We start from the raw sequence: 25756 nt of genomic DNA on the forward strand, positions 1-25756 counted from the left end.
CCCATTCCTCCCATCTACTCCTCCTTTTGGGTTTACTCCCCCATTTTCCTGAAGAAAATTCTTTAGTCATTGTAATGCATAAAAAGCCAATTTATGATTCCTTACACCTTTGAAAATGTCTTTATTCTACTCTTACATTGGTCAATAGTATGACTTGGTATGGACTGGTTAATAGTATGACTTGGTATGGACTACAAGGTAGGAAATATGTAATTTTCTTTCTGAATTTTGAAGGCATTATGCCAACGTCCTTTAAAAGATGGTCTTGCCTGTCTGGTGTGGTTCAGTTGGTTAAGTGTTGTTCTATGCACCAGGCCCTTGCATAGAAGGACTTTCAATCCTTTGATTTTCAGACCCAAGCTTTACTATACCTTCTCCCAAAGGCTGAGCTTCTCAGAGACTGTTCCAGGCAAATTGGACCATTTCTGGTGGAAATTACCACCTGATTCCCCTCAAATTTCATTGTTTTCCTGCTCTGCAAAAATCAGTTGCCATACCTTCATCTTCCTATTTTCTAATATTTATTGAAATTTCTTTTTTTTAATTTTTTTTAAATATATTTTATTGATTTTTTTACAGAGAGGAAGGGAGAGAGAGAGAGAGAGTCAGAAACAGCAATGAGAGAGAAACATCGATTAGCTGCCTCCTGCACATCTCCCACTGGGGATGTGCCCACAACCCAGGTACATGCCCTTGACCGGAATCAAACCCGGGACCCTTCAGTCCGCAGGCCGACGCTCTATCCACTGAGCCAAACCAGTTCTGGCATGAAATTTCTTAACTTAGTGTCTCCTCTTCTGTTTTCTTTTTCCTTGTGGCTTATTACCTTTATTTATTTTTTAAAATATGTTTGTATTGATTTCAGAGAGGAAGGAAGAGGGAGGAGAGATAAAAACATCAATGATGAGAGAGAATCATTGATCAGCTGCCTCCTGCATGCCCCCGCCCCAACCCACCCTTTAGGGATCGAGCCTGCAATCCAGGCATGTGCCCTAACCAGGAATAAAACCATGACCTCCTGGTTGTTTAACCACTGGACAACACCAGCCGGGCTGGTTATCTTTAAAAAAAAAAAAAAAAAACTACTAAAGGCCTCAGAAATCAGGAAATTCTGTAATGACCCCATTCAAATATCACCAGTTGTCCTTTATAGCAAAAAGAGCAAATCCAAGATCATAACGGATTCTCTGAGAAGCAGACACCAAGATTAGACATGTAAGAGATTTTTTACGGAAAAGAACTGTGAAAGATAAAGGGGGGAGGGGATGACAGGAAGAGCTTTTAGACCATGACATCTACAAAAGTGTTAGGAGAAAAATAGAATATTGGGGACTAGCTATAGTTAAAATATATATTAATCATACCCTGTTAACTGAGATTGCCTTGTTCTAATTAAAGAATGGACATTCTAACCTGGCTGCAAGGTGTATGCCCCCAGGACCTGGGAGTCAACCTTGACCTGGCAGTCAACCTTGGAATGTTGTCTATTCTTGTTCAAGAACTGTCTATTAACACAATAAGATTAACAACCTTGTTGCCCAAACAATGGAGTCTCTCCCCAGCCCCCATTGCCTACTTCCCCATGTAATCTTCCCCCTACCCAATATAAGCCAGTTGGCTTATGGGGGGCTGCAGAGCAGATTTTTGTGGGTGACCTGCTGCTTTCCCATACTGCTGGCATCATTGGAATAAACGCTCATATATGATTAAACCCTGTTGCTGCTTAATTGGAGCAAGTAGTGACAGGCAGCCTGGACCCCTTGGTCATCCGGTTACAAAAGTGTTGTAATGTACCCCGCGAATCACACAAGGACGCCTCAAGAAGTCGAATTAAAGAGTCACATTTATTGCAAATCCGGGACTATGAAGGGGCATTTTGCTCTCCCAGATCTCATAGTGCCCGCCCCAGCCCCAACACCAGATTTATATAGGCAAAGATCACAAAGGTATTGATTACATCCCAGGGTTTGGAATGAGGAACCTGGTTTGCAAAAAAGCAGTTTACAGCCAGCACCGGTTTGGCTCAGTGGATAGAGCATCAGCCTGCAGACTGAAAGGTCCCAGGTTCGATTCCGGTCAAGGGCATGTACCTTGGTTGTGGGTACATCCCCAGTAGGGAGTGTGCAGGAGGCAGCTGATCGATGTTTCTAACTCTCTATCCCTCTCCCGCCCTCTCTGTAAAAAAATCAATAAAATATATTTTAAAAAAAAAGCAGTTTACATAAGCATGTTATTTAAATTATAGTTTTGGGTCTCCGGATCACTGAATTGACAGAAACACATTATCTAGAGCCCTTGGGTCTTGGGAACCACTGAGTCAACAGGGACACGCTATCTGGAGCCCTCTGACCTTGGGATAATTGTGCTGTCCTTCACAGGTAAAGGGAAATGTGCTTTCTAAGACCAGTATGACTACAACCAATGGGATATTCACATTACTATCAAATAGGGTATTCAATCGAATGGGATAATTTATATAATTCAGAAAATTAAAATAACTTTTCTATTATTTTAGCAAGAAAATAAGTACAGAAACCAAACAGCAGGGTTAGAGTTAAACTACAGTTTCTACCTGAGATGATTGCTACCATACTTCAAAAGGAGTGAGGGAAGGAAGCATTAAGAAGAAAGAATGTTGGCACAAAGAATTTAGCACAACCAAATGTCCTGGGCACCAGGACAGATACCACAAATTCCTTCACTTCATTGTTATCATGTTAATTGTTGACTGCTAACTATTCTGTACCCACCTAAGTAAAAGAAGTATGTATCCATTATTTTACTCTTTATCCAATCCCAGAGGTTTCTCCCACAGCCCCCGCCCTCCACCACTAGCCCCACTTGGCTTTCTCCTACCTCTCTAATCTATCATCAATGGATTTCATGTAACCCACCGACATCTCCTCCTTTGATTGCAATGTATAAAAATAGATGAAAAACCGCCATTCTCTGGAGCATTATCCCAATCCATTGAGATTCGGCTTCCTGGCAATTGTTGATAATTTGGCTCAAATAAACTCACAAAAATTCTTGATGTTTTTACCTTAACACTTTCAATAGAACGGTATTTAGAAATCAAGATCTGTGTTTTGGTATGCTCATTATTACTAGATAAACATTGTTTTAGGTCCTCTGAGAAGATAGAATTAGGAAATGTATGTATATACACAGGCCCCCACACACTAGCATCTGTATCAACTCTATATTGTTTAGTTAAATGTGTGTAAATACATAGACATGGATTTTGACATGGACACACAGAGAGACAGATACAGAGACACAGGTATAGGCATAGGTGTAGCACCACTTTCCACCAATACCGCCAATTACTATCCAGTACAGAAGAATTATTTCTATTCTTCTCATATTTGTAGGGGTTTTTTTCTCTATGAGTGAGAACTCTGGTTCCTATTGTCCTCAATATATTTACTTATCTGTTAAGGCCTCTGTATGTAACCAAATTCCCACTGCACTGACCAATTCCTTGCTCAGCCACTTCCTTGCTCAGTTCCTAACCATACCATTGCCATCTCACGTCATCAACTCCCCACCATTCCCCAATATTACAGCTTTCAGTGACCTATTTTACTTCTTACACAGTTGGTTTTCAAGATTTAAGTCAACTTAGGAAGGTTGATAAAAACCAGCCTTGGTTGCTAAAGAGCCAACGACCCATAATCGTGTCACCTTCTACTCTCTAAACTCAGTGTGGGCTGATATTATGGTTCCATCTTCCCACTGGGCCTTGTCCGAGATCACTGTGTTTTACCCATAGATATTCCTAATTCTGAATATCTCAGAGAAAAAGATGTGATAGTATCAATTTCTTTCTGCCCAGAAGGCCCTGAACCCATTATGCAACCACCCACTTCTCGGAATTCTGCAGAGATTGGATCTTTACAAATCCATACAAAATAAGAATTTTCAGTAACAGGGTTTACATAACTAGCAAGTTCTCACAAGTTTTACAATTAGGTGATTCATTTGCTTCTACCCATTTCTCAAATATCTACCAGGTTCCCTAAGTATAGAACAGGAAAGAAAAATAAGGCATTCCTTTTACATGACTTTTACCATATTATAAAGTCATTTGTCTATTGGTCTTGAGTCTCTAAACCAGGGGTCCTCAAACTACGGCCCGCGGGCCACATGCAAATACAAATATTGTATTTGTTCCCGGTTTGTTTTTTTTACTTCAAAATAAGATATGTGCAGTGTGCATAGGAATTTGTCCATAGTTTTTTTTTCAACTATAGTCCGGCCCTCCAACGGTCTGAAGGACAGTGAACTGGCCCCCTGTTTAAAAAGTTTGAGGACCCCTGCTAAACTCTAAATGTTGTAATATACCCCGCGAATCACACAAGGACACCTCAAGAAGTCTAATTAAAGAGTCACTTTTATTGCAAATCCGGGACTATGAGGGGGCATTTCGCTCTCCCAGATCTCATAGTGATAAGATGGCTACAATACCAGGTTTACATAGGCAAAAATCACAAAGGTATTGATTACATCCCAGGGTTTGGAATGAGGAACCTGGTTCGAAAAAAAAGCAGTTTACAGAAGCAGAAGCAGCATGTTATCTAAGTTATAGTTTTGGGTCTCTGGATCACTGAATTGACAGAAACACATTATCTGGAGCCCTCGGGTCTGGAAGGAGGAACCTGGTTTGATCTAAATTACAGTTTTTGGGTCTCCGGATCACTGAGTCAATAGGGCCACGTTAACGGGAGCCCCCTGACCTTGGGATAACTGTGCTGTCCTTCCCAGGTAAAGGAAAATGTGCTTTCTAAGACCAGTATGACCACAACCCATGGGATATTCACATTACTATCAATAGGGTATTTAATCGAATGGGTTAATTTATATAATTCAAAAAATCAAAATAACTTTTCTATTGTTAAACAACGCAAATAAGTACAGAAGCCAAACAGCAGGGTTAAACTATAGTTTCTACCTGAGATGATTGCTACCATACTTCGTAAGTTCCTTGAAAGCAGACACCATATCATTTTTCAGCTTTGTAGCCACAGTGCCTAACATACTGTCTCTTCATTGTAGGCACTACAATTGGTTAGCCTTTCTTTGAACCTTTCCTTCCTTCTACCTATATCACAACCAAGTAGGGCTTAGCCCAGAAATATGAAGATTGTTTGCTGTTAGAAAATGAACCATTTCAATCTGGAAAAGGTGTATTTCAACCAATGGGAAACATTTTAATAGCTCAAGGTCTATTTCTGATTTTTAAACATTCTTAGCAAACTCAGAGTAGATATAGGTGTCCTTAACTTGACACATCAAAAATATTCAGCAAAAATAATACTCAATATTGAAGTATTAGAATTATTCCCATGAAAATCAAGAAAGAAACCTTACTATCAATGTCATTTTATTGATCATAGGCAATGCAATGATATAGAAAATAGAAACAAGAAGCATATATACTAAAGAAGGAAAGATAAAAGCATCAATATGATTATTTACCAAAAAAATCCAAAAGAAGGTGCTGGCTGGGGAGCTCATTTGGTGTGAGTGTCATACTGATATGCCAAAGTTTTGAGTTCAAACCCTGGTCAGGGCACATACAAGAATCAATCAATGCATGCATAAATAAGTGGAACAACACCACTCTCTTACTCTCTCTCTCTCCCTTTCTCTCTCTCTCCCTCTCTCTCTCTTTGTAAAAGGAAAAGAAAAAATGAAAAGCAATACAGGTTGTTGACCACAAAAGAGCATTCCATGTAAATTGAAAAAGAAACATGAATATTAGAATACAACATGGCCCTAACTGGTTTGGCTCAGTGGATACAACGCTGGCCTGAGGACTGAAGGGTCCCAGGTTCGATTCTGGCCAATGGCACATGCCCAGGTGGATTACAGGCTCGATCCCCAGTGTGGGGCATGCAGGAGGCAGCCAATCAATGATTTTCTCTCATCATTGATTTTTCTCTCTCCCCCTCCCTTCCCCTCTGAAATCAATAAAAAATATATTTTTTAAAAAAGAATACAACATGTATCTCAGTGAAAGGACTGAGAAATGCAGGCTAAGGAATGAAATAAAGGTCACAGGAGAAAACAAAAATCAAGAGGAAACCACTGATGTGCACAGAAAACAAAGCTGACATCTAGAAAGGAAGGCAGAGAATCAGAGAAGATTGGATGAAGTAACAGCTAGAAAGAGTCCAATGGGACAAGAGATATCAGAATCCCAATGAAATATTGGCAGTTTGACTCCACAAACCCAAACACAAGTATCATCAGTTTATCACCTCTATAAAGATACGGCTATCCACAGTTCCCTGGGAAAATACTAGAGAAAAAAAAAGACTTACACTTGGATAGCACGGCATTCGATCAAAAAATTTCCCAGAGTAGATGGGTCTGATGCGATCTGGAGGTTCTACTCCTGGTTCAAAGTTTTCAGCCTCTCTTTTCTCTTCAGGTTGTTGGGCGAACTGGCACTCAGAAGGTTCAATCACCAAGCCCATTAGGGGCTCTGTATTCTTCATGGCATCTGGCTCCTCTGGTTGGGGCAGCCCAATGTCCACCTCCACGGGAGACGTCATCTCTACACTGGGCTTCATCACCACACAGGTGGGCTCTTTTTCCAGTTCCTGGCTAGGTGCCACACCCAGCGCCTGCTGCTTCTCCACTGAGGGCCCACACTCCACAGGGGCGCCAGCCGCAGGACCTCTCCTGCTCCCCAGAGCCTGCGGACTTTCACACACCATACCCGAGGGATGCTGTATTCTCCTTCCAGAACACTTTGCCAGAAGACACTCATTTTCTGGCAACATATCCAGGGAAGGTCTTGTTTCCTGTGAGGCTGAGACCCTGTTGATTCCTAAATTACTCCTCTCCAAGGGGGTCCTAGAAATATCCTGTCTTTTTAATCTAAGTTCAAGCCCCTTATTCAATGGCGACTTTGTTTCTGATGATGCCGCTCTCTCCTCATATTTATCACTAACCAAGGGGCTCTCCCTCCACTGGGAATCTTTTCTTAATCCTCCCCTGAGCCCACACTCCGTGGGAGATATTGTTCCCCTGAACACCCTCCTCTCTCCTACATCATCCTTTACTTTGTGGGTTAATCCGACTCCCATGCTCAGGGGAGACTTCCTCTCGGACACCCTCGTGCCTCCAACAGCACTCATCTCTAAGGGGAAACCTGTGCCGGTCCCAAGGGAAGTTTCCAATTTCTTTGGGGGCTCTAACCCTTTGGAGGACCCTACTCTCACGAAAGAGCTCATCTTCACTCCCCGCTACTTTCTACCTACCACTTTACACCTATGGAGTTCACAGAGGAAAAGGAGCTCAAGTTCTGTTTACCGCGTTACCAGGGAAACCGGGGTGTGGCTAGGCAGGCAATTCCTTCCCTGGGATCCCAGTCCATCTGCCCCTCTCTCTCCTCCTTACTTCCTCTCTTAGTCTCGTCCCCAGCTCCCCCCCGCCCCCCCCTCCGCCCCGCCCCCCCCTTCTTTACTGGATTTGGATGGCAAGAAAACGTAAAGGATGTGCTCTTGGGACACTAGAGCAAATGCTCACCAACTTCTCTGGTTTCCACGCAATGTAGTCCTTTCAGGATGGGATCAGCCATGGGCTTCCTCCTGGCCATTGGCCTATTCATTTTACTGGTAATCAGGGAATAAATAACATTCTTTCTGTTGGTGATCCCTAATTTTAGGTCCTACCTTATGCAAGTGCATGCACACTGCATTTAGTTGTGGTTTTTTTTAGCGCTAAAGAACTACTTTATTATTAAATTATTACATTTAAGTTATATTTGACAGCTGAGATGTAGAAATACCTTAAAGTCTTTGAGGACACTAACATTTTAGTAACTAGGCTTTGAATGACATTTAAAGTAAATATGTTATTAAAGTTTAAGTAAATATATTAAAGTTTGAGATGTGCTACACAATAATGCATATTGATTTTTTTATTTGCATATTGATTTTTTAAAAATATTGTGTTAAACTCAAACTTTGTTTTTTTTCTTTTAATTAAATCTTTATTGTTCAGATTATTACATTTGTTCCTCTTTCCCCCCCCCCCCCCATAACTCCCCTCCTCCCAGTTCCCGCCCCACCCTCCGCCCTCACTCCCCACCCACTGTCCTCATCCATAGGTGCACGATTTTTGTCCAGTCTCTTCCCGCATCTCCCACACCCCTTTCCCCCCCAAGAATAGTCAGTCCATTCCCTTTCTATGTCCCTGATTCTATTATAATCAACAGTTCATTCTGTTCATCGGATTATTTATTCACTTGATTCTTAGATTCACTTGTTGATAGATGCATATTTGTTGTTCATAATTTGTATCTTTACCTTTTTCTTCCTCTTCCTCTTCTTAAAGGATACCTTTCAGCATTTCATATAATCCTGGTTTGGTGGTGATGAACTCCTTTAGCTTTTCCTTATCTGTGAAGCTCTTTATCTGACCTTCAATTCTGAATGATAGCTTTGCTGGATAAAGTAATCTTGGTTGTAGGTTCTTGGTGTTCATCACTTTGAATATTTCTTGCCACTCCCTTCTGGCCTGCAAAGTTTCTGTTGAGAAATCAGCTGACAGTCGTATGGGTATTCCCTTGTAGGTAACTGAGTTTCTTTCTCTTGCTGTTTTTAAGATTCTCTCTTTATCTTTTGCTCTTGGCATTTTAATTATGATGTGTCTTGGTGTGGTCCTCTTTGGATTCCTTTGTTTGGGGTTCTCCGTGCTTCTTGGACCTGTAAGTCCATTTCTTTCACCAGGTGGGGGAAGTTTTCTGTCATTATTTCTTTAAATAGGTTTTCAATATCTTGCTCTCTCTCATCTTCTGGCACCCCTATAATTCTGATGTTGGTACGCTTGAAGCTGTCCCAGAGGCTCCTTACACTATCCTCGCATTTTTGGATTCTTTTTTCTTTTTGCTTTTCCGGTTGGGTGTTTTTTGCTTCCTCGCATTTCAAATCATTGACTTGATTCTTGTGCTCCTCTGGTCTGCTGTCGGGAGTCTGTATAATATTCATTATTTCAGTCCGTGTATGCTTAATTTCTAGGTGGTTCCCCAATATAAGATCAAGGGTCTCATTAGTTTTCTTGTAGATCTCATTAAGTTTATCGGCGGCTTCTAAACAGTTCTTGAGAGACCTTAAAAGTGTGGTTCTGAACTCTATATCTTCCATTGACAATTTTGTCCTGTTTCTTTGTCTCCGCATTTTGTTATGCTTCCTTGGTGCACCCCCTAGTGGTCTTTGTGCGCAGTCTTATAGTTAAACCTTGATTGTTGTAGCTAATACCAGGGAGGGTTTGACCTCCAGGCCAAGTGGCTATGAGAATCAGCTGTGTCTGCAGTGAGAGAACTTCTGTCCTCTAGGGAGGTGCTAATCTAGCCTTTGCCTGAGGCTATCCGGCAAATGCCTCTGTGCAGGGCTTGGGCGGGGCGGGTCGCACAGGATCAACAGGGTGGGCCGGAGAGAGCAGTTATGGCGGCTCTCAGTCCTGTCCCCAGGGGCTCTGCCTCTCTGAGTCCCAGCACCCGCTGCAAACCTCAGAGAGAAAGCTGCACTCGCTCTGACGGAAGCCAGACAGTCCCGCTTCTCCCGTTTGAGTCTGGGTCCCTAAAAACTCGCCTGTATCTGGAGCTCAGAGTCTGCGACTCCCTCCCGATTGAAAACGCCAACTGCGCCCTCCGCCGCCAGCCCGCTCCGCGCACTCTGCACCTCAGAATTTGACTTCAGCACTGCGCCTCCTCTGAGTGTCCGTATGCATTTCTCTTTCCTCCTAGTTGTAGGACTTCCACTCAGCCAGCGTTCCTGTGGTTCTGGGTGATGTCCCTTCCGTTTTTTGGTTTCACTTTTGAAGTAGTTGTTCAAAGCAGCAAACTCCGGAGTTAACCTATGCCGCCATCTTGGTTCTCCCTGCACATTGTTCTCTAAACTCAAACTTTGTTTTTGAGTTTCAGATTTTTCTTTAAATTGGGTTTACACTCTGTCAGGTTTTATTTTTTTGAGTGTGACTGGCTGGAGTGTAAAGAATAGATTGCAAAGGCAAGAGTGTGCATTAATTCCAGTTTATATAAATGCTAATCATAGCCTAGGTGTTGGGATTAGGTCACGTTTTGGGGATTAAAGAATTCTTGGAGATAGAAAGGACAATGGTTCATGGGAGAAAGAAGGAAGAATTGAAGATGATTCTGCCCTTCCAAGTCCGGTGACTGGGAGACTGTTAATACCAGTCACCAAGCAGAAGCAGGTTTGTGGTGGTACGGGTTTGATTTTGGACAGACTGTTGACATGCCAACATTGATGCAACATATCCGATTTCCTGATTCTTCCTGGGATTGTCCAAGAGGTATTACCATGACTAACATATTATACTAGCACAACCCCTTGGGGATAAAGTGCCACAGATACCATTTACCTGTGACACATTACATTCTTCTAGTTAGTAATTGGGGAGTGATCTAAAAGACTGGCTCTTCAAGGATTCAAATCATCTTCATTGCATAATGTTGACCGAGCACCCACGGGGTATCTTATCCCAAGTACACATCCTAGACAATCAATATTGATGCCCTCACAACAGAGCTATAAATGGTACACTGAAAAGTAGCCATTATCCTGAGTGAAAAATCAATTTAACAGTCTACCAAATTACAAAACAAAATTTTTTGTTTGTTTTACTTCAAATGCCTGGCCAGACACTGCCTACTGTGTGAGATTTAACCAAAGCAGCCTGTCTTATACAGGTCTGCAGTGGAGGGTAATGAATGTTTTGGGTTGTCTTTCACTAGAATTTGTGCTTAAGAGCTCAGGTTCTGGGGCTAGACTGCAGGTTAGAATATAATTTCATCACCAACTCCATGTTGATTTTGGACAAGTTACACAATCCCTGTGCTTCAAATTCTTTACCTGTAAAACAGGTATGCCTCATTCATTAATTCCACAACCAAGACTGAAAAAGACTCTGGACTGCCAGGCACTGTGCTGGCCGGACATTGGAGAGGACAACTTCAGGCGACTCCTATAAAGCATTTAGTACAGTAACCCAAGAAGGGAAACTCTGAATAAAAGTTGCTATTATTTTAGAATGTGCCCTCTGCTCCATAAAAACAGTAAACTCACAATAAAAGCAAGTGATTATTTTTTAAAAATATATATTTTATTGATTTTTTACAGAGAGGAAGGGAGGAGTTAGAAACATCGATTAGCTGCCTCCTGCACACCCCCTACTGGGGATGTGCCTGCAACCAAAGTACATGCCCTTGACCAGAATCGAACCTGCGACCCTTCAGTCCGCAGGCCGACGCTCTATCCACTGAGCAAAACCAGTTAGGGCGCAAGTGATTATTTTAAGATTTCCCCACCTAAAGACAACTCTGGGGCCCAGCTGGTGTGGCTCAGTGGTTGAGCATCAGATCTATGAACCAAGAGGTCATGGGTTCGATTCCCCGCCAGGGCACATGCCCAGGTTGCAGGCTTGATCCCCAGTAAGGGGTGTGCAGGAGGCAGCAGATCAATGATTCTCTCTCATCATGTTCCGACCTCTCTCTCCCTCTCACTTCCTCTCTGAAATCAATATATATATGGATATAAATATATAGATATACAGATATATAGATATAGGTATATTTTAAAAAGACAACTTTGGGGTTAGGGAAGGTCTCTAGCCTCTTTCCTGAAGTACCACTTACTGCCTTCACCAACCAACCCTTCCCCCGGGATATAATGGGGGGCTCTCTCCTGTTAGACATGATCCGTAACCGGAGTGCCAGGGTTGGGGTGCTGCGGGGTAGGGTTAAGGGGGACTGTGAGTTAATATTCACAGAAGGAATTCGCCGCCCCACGTGGACTGGGAGCAACAAACACAAGTTCCCTCCGTACCTCCCGAAAGCAGGGCGGGCCTGGAGCTTCCCCCGCCCCGGCCGCAGGGAGCGAGACCGCCGCCCAGATAACAATGGCGCCAGCGAGGGCGGGGCCCCGCGCCCGCGGGGAGGGAGGCGGTGGAACTGCCGGGCCCACGTGACACGCCCACCGCGCCCGGCGACCAGCGCCCGCCCGGAGGGTTTGGAGAGGAGCCGGGGAGCTGACGGAGCGGGGTCCGAGTGGCGGCGACAGGAAGTGACGTAGGGGCTTCGTTGGCTACGTGCGGCGACGTGGCGGCGAGGCCGGCGCCGCGCGGCGGAAGTGGCTTCTGCGCTGGGGCTGGAGTGTTTGTGTTTTGGTTCGCGAAGGAGCCCGCGGCCGCCCCGAGGGGAGGAGGCAGAGGAAGGGGGAGGAGAAGGAAGAATTAGTGGGAACTCGCGCGCCGGCGGCGGTGGCGGCGGCGGCGGCGGAGGAGGAGGAGGAGGAGAAAGGAAAGAGGAAGGCGGAGCGGAGAGAGGCGGGGACCGAGGCCGACGGGGGCGGCACCACGGCGCCAGCCCCGCACCGTCCAGTCTGAGGGGAGCGGCGCGAGGAGGAGACGCATCGCCGCCAAAGCCACAGCCTTCTCTCGGGCTCCGCCAGGGACCTGCTGCCAGGAGCTTCCGCCCCGCGGCCCCGCGAGCTGCGGTCTCAGGTAACCGGGGCGGGCCGGGACCCCGGGCGATCTGCCGGCCCCAGCCTGTCGGGGCCCTGCCGGCACCGAGCCCCCCGCCCCTCCCGCCTCGCGCGCGCCAGTACCCGGGACCAGAGAGCTGTCGAACTCGGCGTCTCGTCCTGCCGGCCCCGCGGACTCCTCCTTCAAGAGGCCCTGGAGGAGCAGGATGTGCGGTCTGGCGGAGGGAGCGACGGGTGTCACCCGCTTCCCTTCTCAAGATGGCGCCGCGAAGGCGTCTGGAGGCCGCGGCTTGGCCGGCCCCGGGCCCTGGCGGTCTCGGGGGAGAGGGGGCCGACGGCCCAAACCAGGCCAGACTCCTGGGGAGAGGCCCGGAAGGGTGGCCCAGGGGCCGGGCGGGCCCCGCTGGCTCCGGCCACCCGGAGTTGAGCACCGGTGATTCAGGTGTTCCCTGTGGAGGAACCGGGGCCTCCCGCAGGTGTGAAATCGGGGAGCCCCGCCTACCCTTGGACTTCCGAAGACGGGCCTCGGAGGGAGGAGGTGGCCCATCAAGATAGGCTGTCTGGAGATGCTTGTCTGATCCGAGGAAGGGGGTGACCCGCGTCTTTGCAGACTCCAGACCACGAGGCCGCTGGACACGCTCCCCGGGCGGAGACCATTAGGCCTGCTCGGCTGTCGGGGGGAAGCCGGTTACCCCCGATGGACTCGGACCCTTTAGGCCCTGAACGTCGTCGTCATTCACGTTTGTGGTTTTTGCCTTGTTGAGTGCAGGTCAGAGTGTGGAATCAGTTGCCGTTCACTTCAGAAGTAGGGAGAAAAAAAATAACACCTGTACCCCCCTGTGACAATTCAGGACAGCCCAGGGACTTTATTGTTCATGTAAACTAGAGGCGATCAATAGGAAGGAGCTCACAGAGTTGCTGTAAGCAGAAGTCACGGAGCAGTGCCTGGTACAATAGAAGGCCCGCTAAATGGTAGCTGCTGTTATCAATACAATTTTGATGATAGAAAACCAGTTAGAAAATTTTTCGAAAGATTAAAATGGCGCTTTATGCAAACATCTTTGTTTTTGCAAAACAAGTTTCAATAGTGAATGCAACTAAATGCACGTAATTTTTCACAGTGTTAAGGTGACTGCCTATAATTAAATTTAGTTATTTTCTGTTTGAAAGCCTGCGGCGAATTAGAATCAATAGAAGGCAAAGCTAAATTATAATTTTTTTTTTATAATGGGAATCTGAAATTTAGTAAGTATCGTGGGACTTCAGAGCATGTTTTCCTTAAATCGTTTAATTTGCTGTTTTGTAAGGTAGTTAGACAATTGGAAAATATTTCCATTGCTGTTGTGTATAATATCTGATGGTATGTTGATGCATTTTTAGTCTACGTGACATTCTATTGATACTTGGTCATTATCTCATCAAAGAGTTTCTACCAATTTTTAATTTCATGTGCCACTGTATTGGAGATGATTTTATATATAATCTCTCATTTAATTCTCACAGCAGCTATGTAAATTAGGTATTCTGGAAATAGAGAATTGGAAATCAAAGAGCTTGCTTTGGCAGAAATTGGTATGGCCAGCCAAATTAGATTCCCAAATCTGGCATTTTTTTTGGGGGGGGGGGGGTTCTATTGGAGCATTTTTTTATTTTGAAAGAATTTTTAAATACGCAGATAATAGGGAGAATAGTATAATGAGAACCTATCACCTAGTTTAAGTTCTCTTTTGTATGGCCAGTCTTACGTTGTTTACATCCCCATTGTTTGGAAGCAGTTAGACCTATTTCTAATTTGTAAATATGTGTGTTACCCATAAAGGACTCTTCCAAGCTGCTGTTCAGATAAGACATTTATTGTCTCTAATGTAAGTTCTCTTGGATGTGTTTATTAATGAATTCATTGTCAAGACTCTTGACTCTTGTCTTGACTCAAGAGAGATTCTTATGTAAATTCATTTCATAGGGAAGGCACATTTCTTATGAGGTACCTAAGTGAAATGTAACAATGATTTGCCCTAGCTGGTTTGGCTCAGTGGGTAGAGTGTCAGCCTGCAGACTGAAAGGTCCTGGGTTCAATTCTGGTGCACATCGCTTGCCCAGGTTGCCGGCTTGATCCCCAGTAGGGGGAGTGCAGGAGGCAGCCAGTCAATGATTCTCTCTCATCATTGATGTTTCTATCTCTTCCTCTCCCTCTCTGAAATTAATAAAAATATGTATTTTTAAAATAATGATTATAGGGAGAGAATTGTCAGATTTAATAGCATTAGTAAGCACATGATCAGGTTTTGATTACAGATGGGAGAAAAAGAACTTTAAGTTTGACTTGGAGGTAGATTGGAAAATCATTTTTTTAAAAATATATTTTATTGATTTTTTACAGAGAGGAAGGGAAAGGGATAGAGAGTCAGAAACATCGATGAGTGAGAAACATCGATCAGCTGCCCCTGAACACTCCCCACTGGGGATGTGCCCGCAACCATGGCACGTGCTCCTGACTGGAATCGAACCTGGGACCTTTCAGTCCGCAGGCCGATGCTCTATCCACTGAGCCAAACCAGTCAGGGCTGGAAAATCATTGTTTAAATGTTTGCTAATTCCTTTCAGATTGAAAATTAGCATTACTAGTTAACAAGAGAAGACAGGAGTTGCCGTTCAGGCTAGTTTTTTCTAAATGTATTAAATAGAAAATAATGACATATTTCATTGTTGGCGCCAACACTGCAGAAAGTGTAAATAAGACACTAATAAGCTCACCACATAGGAAACCACTGTTAACACTTCAGTGTATGTGTACTTGAGCACAGGAGGAAACAGTTGTAAGTCTTTCAGCTGTTAGACATACAAACCTGGAAGCCAAAATCTTTTTTGTTCATGGGATTAACAAGTACAAATTGGCAGTTGCAAAATAGTCATGCGGATGTAAAGTACAGCATAGTGAATATCGTCAAAAATATATATATATATATATATATAAAAGCCTAAGCAACCGGCCGACTGGCCGACCATCCAGTAGCTATGATGCACACTGACCACCAGGGGGCAGACGCTCAATGCAGGAGCAGAAACCACAGGCATGAAAACATGGAACAAATTGTTGAATCTCAGAGGGAAGTGGGGAGGGTGGGAAGAGATGAACCAAAAATCTTACATGCATACTAGAGGCCTGGTGCATGGATTTGTGCACTGGTGGGGTCCCTGATCCCCGCAGGCCAGGCCTAAACAGGCTCTCTGACATCCCCCAAGGGGTCCCAGACTGTGAGAGGGTGCAGGCCAGCATAGTGAATATAGTCAATAATCTATATATATAAAAGGCTAAGCGACCAACTAGTAGGTATGACACACACTGACCACCAGGGGGCAGACACTCAATGCAGGAGCTTCTGAGCTGCGGTGACTTGTTCAAGGGTGATGCATCTGGAACCAGAGAGGAGGGAGTCTGATACCGGGGTGCATCACCCATGAACCACCCTCACAATCCAGGACCTCCCGGGGGGTGTTGGAGAGCCAGTTTCTGCCCGATTCCTGCAGGCCAGGCCAAAGGACCCCACCTGCTGGAGGGAACCCGCTGCAGATAACCGAGTCACTCCACTGAGGATCTTCAAGCCCTGGCGCCGCCCCAGGTGCCTGGGAGGGAGGGGCCACGGGAGGTTGACTCCAGGGCGTGTCCGGCCCATCTCATCCAGTCCCATCCTGCTGGCCACCTTATAATTTTCTTTCAATGTGCACAAATCTGTGCACCAGGGCACTAGTATTGTAATAACTGTATGGTGCTAGGTGGGTACCAGACTGATAGGGAGATCACTTCCTAAGTTGTATAAATGTCTAATTTCTGTGCAGAATACCTGGAACTAACATAATATTGAATGTCAATTATAATTGAAAATTAAAATTTTCACCAGCTGGGTGTTGTTCCACTTATTTATGCATTCATTGGTTGACTCTTGTATGTTTCCTGACTGGGGATTGAACCCAAAACCTTCGCGTGTTGGGAGGATGTTCTAACCAGTTGAGCTACCAGGTCAGGGTTCCTCGCTTTTAAGGATTATAATAGTCAAACTTTATTTTATTTTTAAAGCTCTGGGATTTAGCTGCATGATTTTAGGCTCAAATCTTAATGCCTTTATGTTATTTCATTACAAATGATTTAAACTCAGTGGCATTCAATGTCCAATAGAGGTTATAATTTTTTAAAATATATTTTTATTGATTTCCAGGGCGGGGGGGGAGAGGGAAACATCATTGATGAGAGAGAATCATGGATTGGCTGCCTCCTGCATGCCCCCCTACTGGGGATCGAGCTCACAACCAGGGTATGTGCCCTTGACCGGGATTGAACCCGGGACCCTTCAGTGGCTCTATCCACTGAGCAAAAACAGCTAGGGCAAGGATATAATTGTTATACAATAATATAGGCAAAATTTACTAAAGTGATTAATATTATGTTTTGTTTTATTGATTTATGTATTTAACTCATTTGTTTGTTTATAGGTTTCTTTGCCTCCAGAAAGAAAAATTGACACCTTGCATCCTGGAAGTTCATTTAAGAGACTGAAATTAGGGACTTCTTTCGAATTTGGACATGGCTAATCGAGGAGCAACAAGACCCAACGGGCCAAATACTGGAAATAAAATATGCCAGTTCAAACTAGTACTTCTGGGCGAGTCTGCTGTTGGCAAATCAAGCCTAGTGCTTCGTTTTGTGAAAGGCCAGTTTCATGAGTTTCAAGAGAGTACCATTGGGGGTAAGATTTTCCTTTTTCCCTTCATTTAATTGACTCACATTGGCAAAAATGATTTTGCAATTTCAGTTGTGTGATGATGAATTCCTAAATAGGTAACACAGTGAAGAAAAGAGCTGTTCAGTATACCTCAAGCTGTAAAATTTACCTTGATTCTTGTTAAGATAATACTTTTTACTTTTTGATTTTTCTGGTTATCCTTAAGATCATTGTATGGGAGCTAAAATACAAATGTAGACAAGAGTAGAATTAATGTCCCAAGTAATGAGATTTTATCTGATATCTACTTCTTGATAATTATAAGCTTCTTCAAATTAATACAGATGTGTGCTGAATTATTGGCTTTAGAATGGTAAAAGAATCTTAAACTTCTAATTCTAAATATTTGTAAATTATACTAATTTGTAAAAATAAATTTTATTAATCTCGTTTAAGAATGCTCCTAGGATGATGGAAGAGAAAAAGTGAGTTATAATGGAGAGGGACATGAAGAGGGGGAAGAAGTAGAAAAAGCACTGCTTGCAGTGGTTTTGGTAGGACCAAGATGAGAGGAAGGTAATATGTAGGACAAAGAGGAGACAACTAACCGTTCAGTTTTGTGGTTAGAAGAAAGAACATTAAATAATTTAATCAAAGAAATCATAACTATATAGCGGTGGTGCAGAACAGCCTTTTCGGGGCGGGGGCGTCTTAATTTCATCTGTCAAAGGAAGCTTTGGATTAGATAATGTCAAGGAACCACAAAAGCTTTAAGATTCACAATATTTTGCAAGGAGTATGCAATTAAACAATACTATATTTTTTCAGATGTATATGAATTCATTCTAACCTTATACATTTAAAAAGGCAAAGTTTTGAAATATGTAAGGCATATACCCACTAGCATGTGGCAGCTTCTTAGATTCCATCTTTCAAGAAGCATAATTTTATGCTGTGCATTTAGTGTATATTCTCGAGTAAGTACACTTGAGAATTTTATTCATAGTTTCAGACCCTTCCAGTAAGATAAATTCCAGAACTCTACTACCTCCTGGATTTTCCCTGTATACAGAAATACACTAGATAAGTAGTATTCCCACTTTAAGACTCAGCAGTATAGTATTTGTCAATCTCTTATATTTGTTGTTTTAGTGTTTTGTGTTTTTGTAATGGATGAGCATCAGAAATGTAGTCCAGCCCTGGCAAGTGTGGCTCATTTGGTTGGGTGTCATCCTGTGCACCGAAAAGGTTGCCAGTTCAATTTCCAGTCAGGGCACGTGCCCGGATCCCCAGTGGGGGACATGCAGGAGGCAGCTGACCTATGGTACTCATTCACATCAATGTTTCTCTCTCTCACCTTCTCCCTTACTCACTCTCTAAAAACACTAATAAAAACCTCTTAAAAAAAAAAAAATGTAGTCCATATCATGGAGCTTTTACTTTGAATCACAAAAATGCTGGTATTTTTAGAATATTTAATGAGCAATATACTATGCATTCTTTGTTAATACAATTAAATGGCTGACATAGTAGAAATAGTTTAAAGACTTGTAGGTCATGTCCACCTACCTTAAACTGGTGCAGAAAGTTAGTAACAGGTTGCTTAGCAAGTGATTGTCAGTGGCAGCATTTCCCAAAGTGCACATGTATTCTAGGAGAAATACTTGGGCCCAATAGGTTTGGGACTTATATGCTAGCCCCCCATCCCTTTCACAGTACATGTTATTAAAATAATCAAAACACTGAAATACTGTAGTACAGAATTTAGTTCCTGAGAAAGTTTGCTGGAGCCTGAGAAGTCTGCGAGTAGACATTTTATTTTTGTCTTGTATACTCTGATCATCATCAAATGTATTTTTTCTTCTTTTTTTTTTTTTTTTTTTTGGTGCCCTCTCTGAGGCTCGTATTTTTTCTTAATGACATCTCAAGTACTTTTTTTTTAATATATTTTATTGATTTATTACAGAGAGGAAGGGAGAGAGATAGAGAGTTAGAAACATTGATGAGAGAGAAACATCGATCAGCCGCCTCCTGCACATCTCCTGGAGATGTGCCCGCAACCCAGGTACATGCCCTTGACCGGAATCGAACCTGGGACCTTTCAGTCCGCAGACTGACGCTCTATCCACTGAGCCAAACCGGTTTTGGCTCAAGTATGTTTTTAAAAAAAACAACAAAAAACCCGTATCAGGGCATCATAAATATAGATGTTCTCTGATAATCCTCCTATATAATAAAGAGATGATATGCAAATTAATCCTCATGCCCTCACAAGATGGCTGCCTAGGAGGTGGAGCTTTTGACGCTGACTGGCATAGAAATCAGAACCAAATCTGGGTGAACTGTGAAGGCAGAACTTAAGGTGGGGGCTGAGGAGGGGTTTTAAGGGCAACAGCTGTTTGGTGTAAGGTGTAAGATAGTGGTTCAACTTTTTAATGACCGGTTTGGCAGTATAGTGCATATGGCAGGCTTTCGGTCCAAGTATAGGAATTATGTATTTTTGTCTGCGAAGAGCATCTCCTCCTGCTGAAAAAGGCTCCCCCCCCCCCCACCACCATTTGAGCAATCCTATCCTATATAATTTATCTATACTAATAAAAGGGTAATATGCTAATTAGACTGGGTTGACCAACCATCTTCCAGACATCCAACTTCCTTCCAGACAAAGCCATGGTGGTGGAGGCTGAGGCAGATGCAGTTAGGGGCGATCAGGCTGGCACGGGAGGGCAGTTGAGGGGTGAGATCAGGCTGGCAGGGGAGGGCTGTTGGGGGTGAGATGAGGCAGGCAGGCAGAGGCAGTTAGGGGCAATCAGGCAGGCAGGCAGGTGAGTGGTTAGGAGCCAGGGATCCAAGATTGTGAGAGGGATGTCCAACTGTTGGTTTTGGCTCCAATTGGAGAGGGTGCAGGCTGGGCTGAGGGAGCCCCACCCTCAGCCCCCCCCCCCCCAACCTCTGCACGAATTTTGTGCACCGGGCCACTAGTTTTATGTATTTATATATATATATTTTTTTTTTCCCCTTTCTATTTAATACCAATTATATTGTATACATTTTGTTAATGAATTTTCCAAAAGGTTTTATTTTTATTATTACTATTATTTCCTGCCTGTAAAGCTTTCTTAACACATTGCTTGAGGGTAGTTTTTATCGCGGGCTAACAGGTGGCGTGGGCCATTTTTGCCAATTTTTTGCGCAAATGGCAACGTTCAGTAAAATTACGATAACTTTAGTTTACATATTTATACGTTTCCCGCATACAACGTGTTAATATTTTCTGCTTATACAGGTCAAATAAGGCTTTTAAAACCAACTTCAGCCTGGCCAGTGTGTTTCAGTGGTAGAGCATTGACCTATGAACCAGGAGATCTTGGTGAGGGCACATGCCCAGGTTGCGGGCTCAATCCCCAGTGTGGGGAGTGCAGGGGACAGCTAATCACTGATTCTCTATCATAATTGATGTCTCTCCCTCCCCCTCCCCCTCCCCCTTTCCTCTCTGAAATCAATAAAAAAAGAATTTTTTATTTTTTTATTTTTTTTAAAAGAAAGTGGTAGACTTTGTATCCACCGTTTGATTTTAAATTCTAGCTCTAGTACATACCAGTGATCTTAGGCAAGTCATACCCAACTTTATTTTTCCCTCTATGAAATGGAAATAGTAGTACTTAACTTGAAAGATCTTTTTGCAAGGATTAAACAAAAGTGTGTGTGTGTGTGTGTGTATATATATATATATATATATATATATATATATATATATTTATATTTATATATCTGTTGGCACAATGCCTAAGCTCAGAATAAAATGCTTATTAAATGTTAGCTATTACCACTACCATCACATAATTTTTTTTTTATCACATATATTTTTGCTGTCCTTTTTTTTTTTTTTTTTTTTTTTTTTAAGCCCTCACAGGAGGATATGCCCATTGATTTTAGAGAAAGGAAGTGGGGCGGGGGGGCGTGGGGAGAGAAACATTGATATGAGACAGAAAATCAATTGGCTGCCTTCTGTATGTGCCCTGACCAGGGATCTAACCCACAACCTAGGTATATACCCTGACCGGAAATCGAACCTGCAACCTTTCGGTATGTGGGACTACACTCCAGCCAACTGAGCCCCACCAGCCAGGCCTTTGCTGAGGCATTTTCATCACTAATGATATTTTGTTATATTGTCATGACATGCCATTATTTTGGAATTGTGACCCTTCTACTTGGTGCATAGCATTCAGTTTAGCATTTGACAGTGTTCAAGAATTTTATGCTCAGATTAGCAAAATGTAAAGCCTCTCATTAAAAATGACAGGAACAAATAAGGTTTAAAAAACTATAAGCAATTATGTCCTAAAGTTGAGTTTTTCTAATAGTGTTTTTTTGCAGTTTCATTCAAGTATATAACATGAGTATTTACAACTAAGTATGGTAAAATCTTAATAATTTTCTCCCCCTTAATTAGTTTTCACAAAAGTGGTTAGTCATGTATATTACTTTAAATGTATGCCACCCACATCAACTAAGTTATTTGTGGAAGTTTTCTCAGAGGGAGAAATTACACATTTAAATGGAATACTACATGTATGCAGATATTAAAGTTGCTTCCTAAACTGAGAAATAAAAGCCAGCCAGAAAATTTAAATCTGAAAAGCTCATGTTTTTCCTGAAGTAGTAAACTTTCTACTACTGCCATTCTGAAAGACTTGTTTGTATAATTGTAATCTGGGCATTTATTTACTTGCCTTTATCTTTTTGCATCTGCACATTACTTTAGATTAAAAGTACTTTTGAGAAAGGACATAAGACCTAGAGACAGACTACCAGTATATGGTTTTTGGTTAGTGAGAAAAATGGTTTTTGAAATAATCATTCTTCTTTCTGATACAGCAAGAGTTAGAATTTGTGTAAATTAATCATTTGGCTTTCAGTGAAAGAATATTATCTTTATGCATAATACTAGAGGCCCAGTGCATGGGTTGGGTCCGACCAGCCCGCCCCATGGGGGCCAATCGGGGGCGGGGCTGGCTGGGGGGGGTGGAGGGGTTGGGGCCCTGATCAGCCGGTTGGCCTCTGCAGTGCATGCCATAGCAACCAGTCCTGGTCACTTGGCTTTTATTATATATAGTTTATTTCCTTTTAGAAAGTACATATTCAGTATTTGAGATAGATTTTATTAATCACGAAAGTTGTAAAGATTTATACCCATTCAACCTAAAATTATCTTTTAATAATCTTAACATCAATTATTTTCCAGTATTCCAGACTAGTATGTTATTATATGTGGATACTTAAACATTGCTATGAATTAGGAGACACATTGTCTTATATTTTTTGTTTGCTCTTTTAGGATACAGTAAGCTTGGTTCTTATCCTGGCACCCTTTTATAAACACTTTTATAAGCCCTGTGTACAGATTTTTAAACTGAGCAGATTGAGCTAAGTAAGAATTCTTCTAGAGCCAACTTGTAAAGTGTGTACTCTCCGACACATTCAACAATACAATCAATACAAGTTAACCTCTTTTCCCTCTTAAAATTTATTTCACATATTGGGATCATAAACAGTTTTTACTGTATCTCACTTAATCCATTGATGCCCTCTGGTGGTGCTGAAGTGTTTAAAGCTGTTTAGTAAAATGATTTTGCCAATTCTACCTATAATGAACTACCTCCATCTTTATGTTGTTGTTCAATGAACTCTTTTGATTCACTGATTTGCTGTTTTTATTCTCCTATGTACTGGGGATTGAGTGGGCTTAGGTGGTTTTCTGATCTCTCATGGATTGCAGTCAGTCTGGGGCTAAAATCATGTCAACATATCTGGCAGCTAATGCTGGCAGTTTGTTGGGCCCTCAGCTGGAGCTGACAGCCAGAATACTTACAGGTGGTCTCACCCACCTGGCTTGGGTTTCCTCACAGTATGACGGCTGGGTTCAAGAATGAGTGTCCCAAAAGTACCAGGTGGAAGATGGATAACCTTTTATGGCCTAGCCCCAAAAGTCACATAAATAGTATCAGGCATGTTCTAGTCACAAGCTTAAACAGATTCAAGAGAGGAATTTTCAGTGTTGTGTTATGAGAATAGTGTACTGTGGGAAATCTTATTGCAACCATGTTGGAAAATACAGTCTGCCAAGTTTCTCTCCATGTCATTTTATGAAAAGCATCCTCATTTTTCTTGGCTGTAACAGTATGCAATTGCATGGATATACTTAATCAGTTCTCTAGTTTCGGATTTGCACATTGTTTTGTATTTTTGGCTCTAAACAGTGCTGCAGTGAATAACTTAATTCATAGTCATTTCTCACATATTTCAAGTATCTGTAGTATAAACTTCTGGAAGTTGATTACTCTGTCAACGGCTATATACATTTGTAATTCTGATAAAATTTTCCAAACTGCCGTCCCCATCAGCAATGCATAGGATGCCTATAACCCTATTTTATTAACTCAAAGTATCATCATACTTGTCAGTCTTTTCTATTCTTATATGCATTGATCTCTGCACTTTTTATGTATAAATTTTCCATATTATGAGTGAGGTCAAGTATACGTTCATATTTTTATAACCTATTGTATTTCCTTTCTCTCTGAACTATTTATGACTTTATGATATTTTATATAGATTCACTTATAATAGTAATACTATAGTATTCTATTTCATTTGTTAATGGTAATTATTTTTCAATAACTCTGGATTGTAGTCATATTTATTTTAAAAACTTACACTCTACCTTATTTTTTAACCATACCCTTATTGTTGGGCAGTTAATGTTTATATTTTTGTTTGCTCTTTTAGGTAATCATGTAATAGTGGATATATTCATGGAATTTTTCCCCCTTTGGACTTATTTCTGTAAGATCTATTTCTAGATGTGGTTACTGAACCAGAAATAATTTTATTTAAATATTGTGGGATCAAAAGGATTTCAGTCTTTTCATCTCTTTTTTCTCCTGTAGAGGTACTCTTACTTTTGGGGGGCATTGCTTGGCATAGATACTTTTGTTCTGGGACTACAGTTTCCTGTAACTGTTATTACTCTAGGGTTAGAGTCTTCCCCTGTCTCTTCTCCCTTCTTTAATTTGCTCCTTTTCATTCTTGGGTTGTAAAATTTTCAGATCCATATTAGAATTTTTAAGCTTCGTGGATGGGTTTATTGCTAAACATTAGAGTCATTTTCAAGGCCAGTAATGTTGTAAAGGTCTGGGAGATGCCCTTGAAGTCTGGGAAGCATTAAGTGCTAGGTTCTTGAGTCAGAACGAAAAAGGGTATCACCAAAGAGAAGGGGGAAAGAAGCTTCCTTTGCAAAATAGCGTGGGCACTATCCTTGCACATTATTTTTGGTTTTCTATAGTTTGAAAATGATAGGCTTAAGTGTAGATATTTCAGCACTTATCTTCCTTGCCGTTCTCTGACTTTCTTGGATCTATAATTTTCCTTGGATATTCTGTTCTGGGGGTTTTTGTTGTAGTTGTTGTTTTCTGACTTTGCACTCTTAATATTTTCAGTTTTAGAGGCTTCAATTAATATGTCCTCAAGGCCTTATTTCAAAATGGGTCCTTTTCCCTCACCCTGCCAAGAATACAAGAGGATTTTTCTCTGATATTTACTGTGAGAACCTGATCAAGTTCCTGTAGGTAAAATTCAAAAACGTGTGGTGGCCCCTACTAAAACTGGGTTTCCCTGGAGTTTTTAACTCAGACTTGTTTGCACCTTACCTCCAGCAATTTGTCAGTTACAGTTCATGTTTTCCTACCTGAGCACTGGTTTCCTTAGGTTTCTGCTCTGAGGTGTGATTTTCTATATTTGCCTATCTCTCCGGTTTTGAGGGTAGCAGATTGTTTGTGACCTCACTTGTCTTACAGATCTAAGAAGAGTTGTTGATTGTCAGTTTGTTCTGCTTCTTTTCAGGGTGAAGTGGTGACTTCTAAGGTCCTTACACCTGGAACTAGAAACCAGTCATGTTTTCTTTGCATATTATAGAAATTTAATAATATTCAAGCTACTTAATAAAGTATTTGTTGTCTGTAGATAAAATGTCTTTCATAGACATAATCGTTAAAGCTAACTTAATTTTATTAACTTTTTCTGTCTTCATATTTGAGAGGAGCTGATTCTAGTTAATAACTTGTAAATAACCTCTCCCCTTTCTCACATGTTTTTACCTTTTCTCTTTGTAATGTGTACCTTCATTCTGCTTCCCTGTTCTGTATTTGTTACATCCTTGTTAGATAAATCCAATCTGGTGAGTAAAGACTTAAGGATTGTGCCTTTGGTGAAGTAATGAGGCCTTTAGTGCCTCTTAGCCTTGAAGGTTCAAATACTGGTATTATCAGCTCATTCTAGGGTGATAAGGCTTGGGGCACTAACTTAATACTAACCAAACGCAAACTCCTAAGACTGATTTTGTTTTCTAGTTGATGTTGAGAGTATATTTATTAAAGCTATGTCCTGGTAAGTGAATTCCCTTAGGAGAGTTGGGTGTCCTTTTAGAATAACTGTCAAGCTGCGATAGTAATCAATCAA

The 25756-nt window shown here is 42.0% G+C and overlaps 2 protein-coding genes across 2 annotated transcripts in view; one reads left to right on the forward strand and one right to left on the reverse strand.

The window, feature by feature from the left end:
* EFHB (EF-hand domain family member B) overlaps nt 1–7281 on the reverse strand; it is a 41456-nt gene extending 34175 nt beyond the window's left edge. Inside the window, exon 1 of the mRNA XM_081106365.1 lies at nt 6330–7281. Coding sequence (XP_080962491.1) covers nt 6330–7247 — 918 coding nt within the window. The 5' untranslated portion in view covers nt 7248–7281. The remainder of the gene's footprint in view (nt 1–6329) is intronic.
* A 4874-nt stretch (nt 7282–12155) lies between these two features.
* The window catches only part of RAB5A (RAB5A, member RAS oncogene family), a 33830-nt gene continuing 20229 nt past the window's right edge, over nt 12156–25756 (forward strand). Inside the window, exons 1-2 of the mRNA XM_081105782.1 lie at nt 12156–12537; nt 17007–17260. Of these exons, the coding sequence (XP_080961908.1) occupies nt 17098–17260 (163 nt within the window). The 5' untranslated portion in view covers nt 12156–12537; nt 17007–17097. The remainder of the gene's footprint in view (nt 12538–17006; nt 17261–25756) is intronic.

The sequence above is a fragment of the Myotis nattereri genome, assembly GCF_964212035.1.
Source record: "Myotis nattereri genome assembly, chromosome: 14".
Classification (NCBI taxonomy): domain Eukaryota; kingdom Metazoa; phylum Chordata; class Mammalia; order Chiroptera; family Vespertilionidae; genus Myotis; species Myotis nattereri.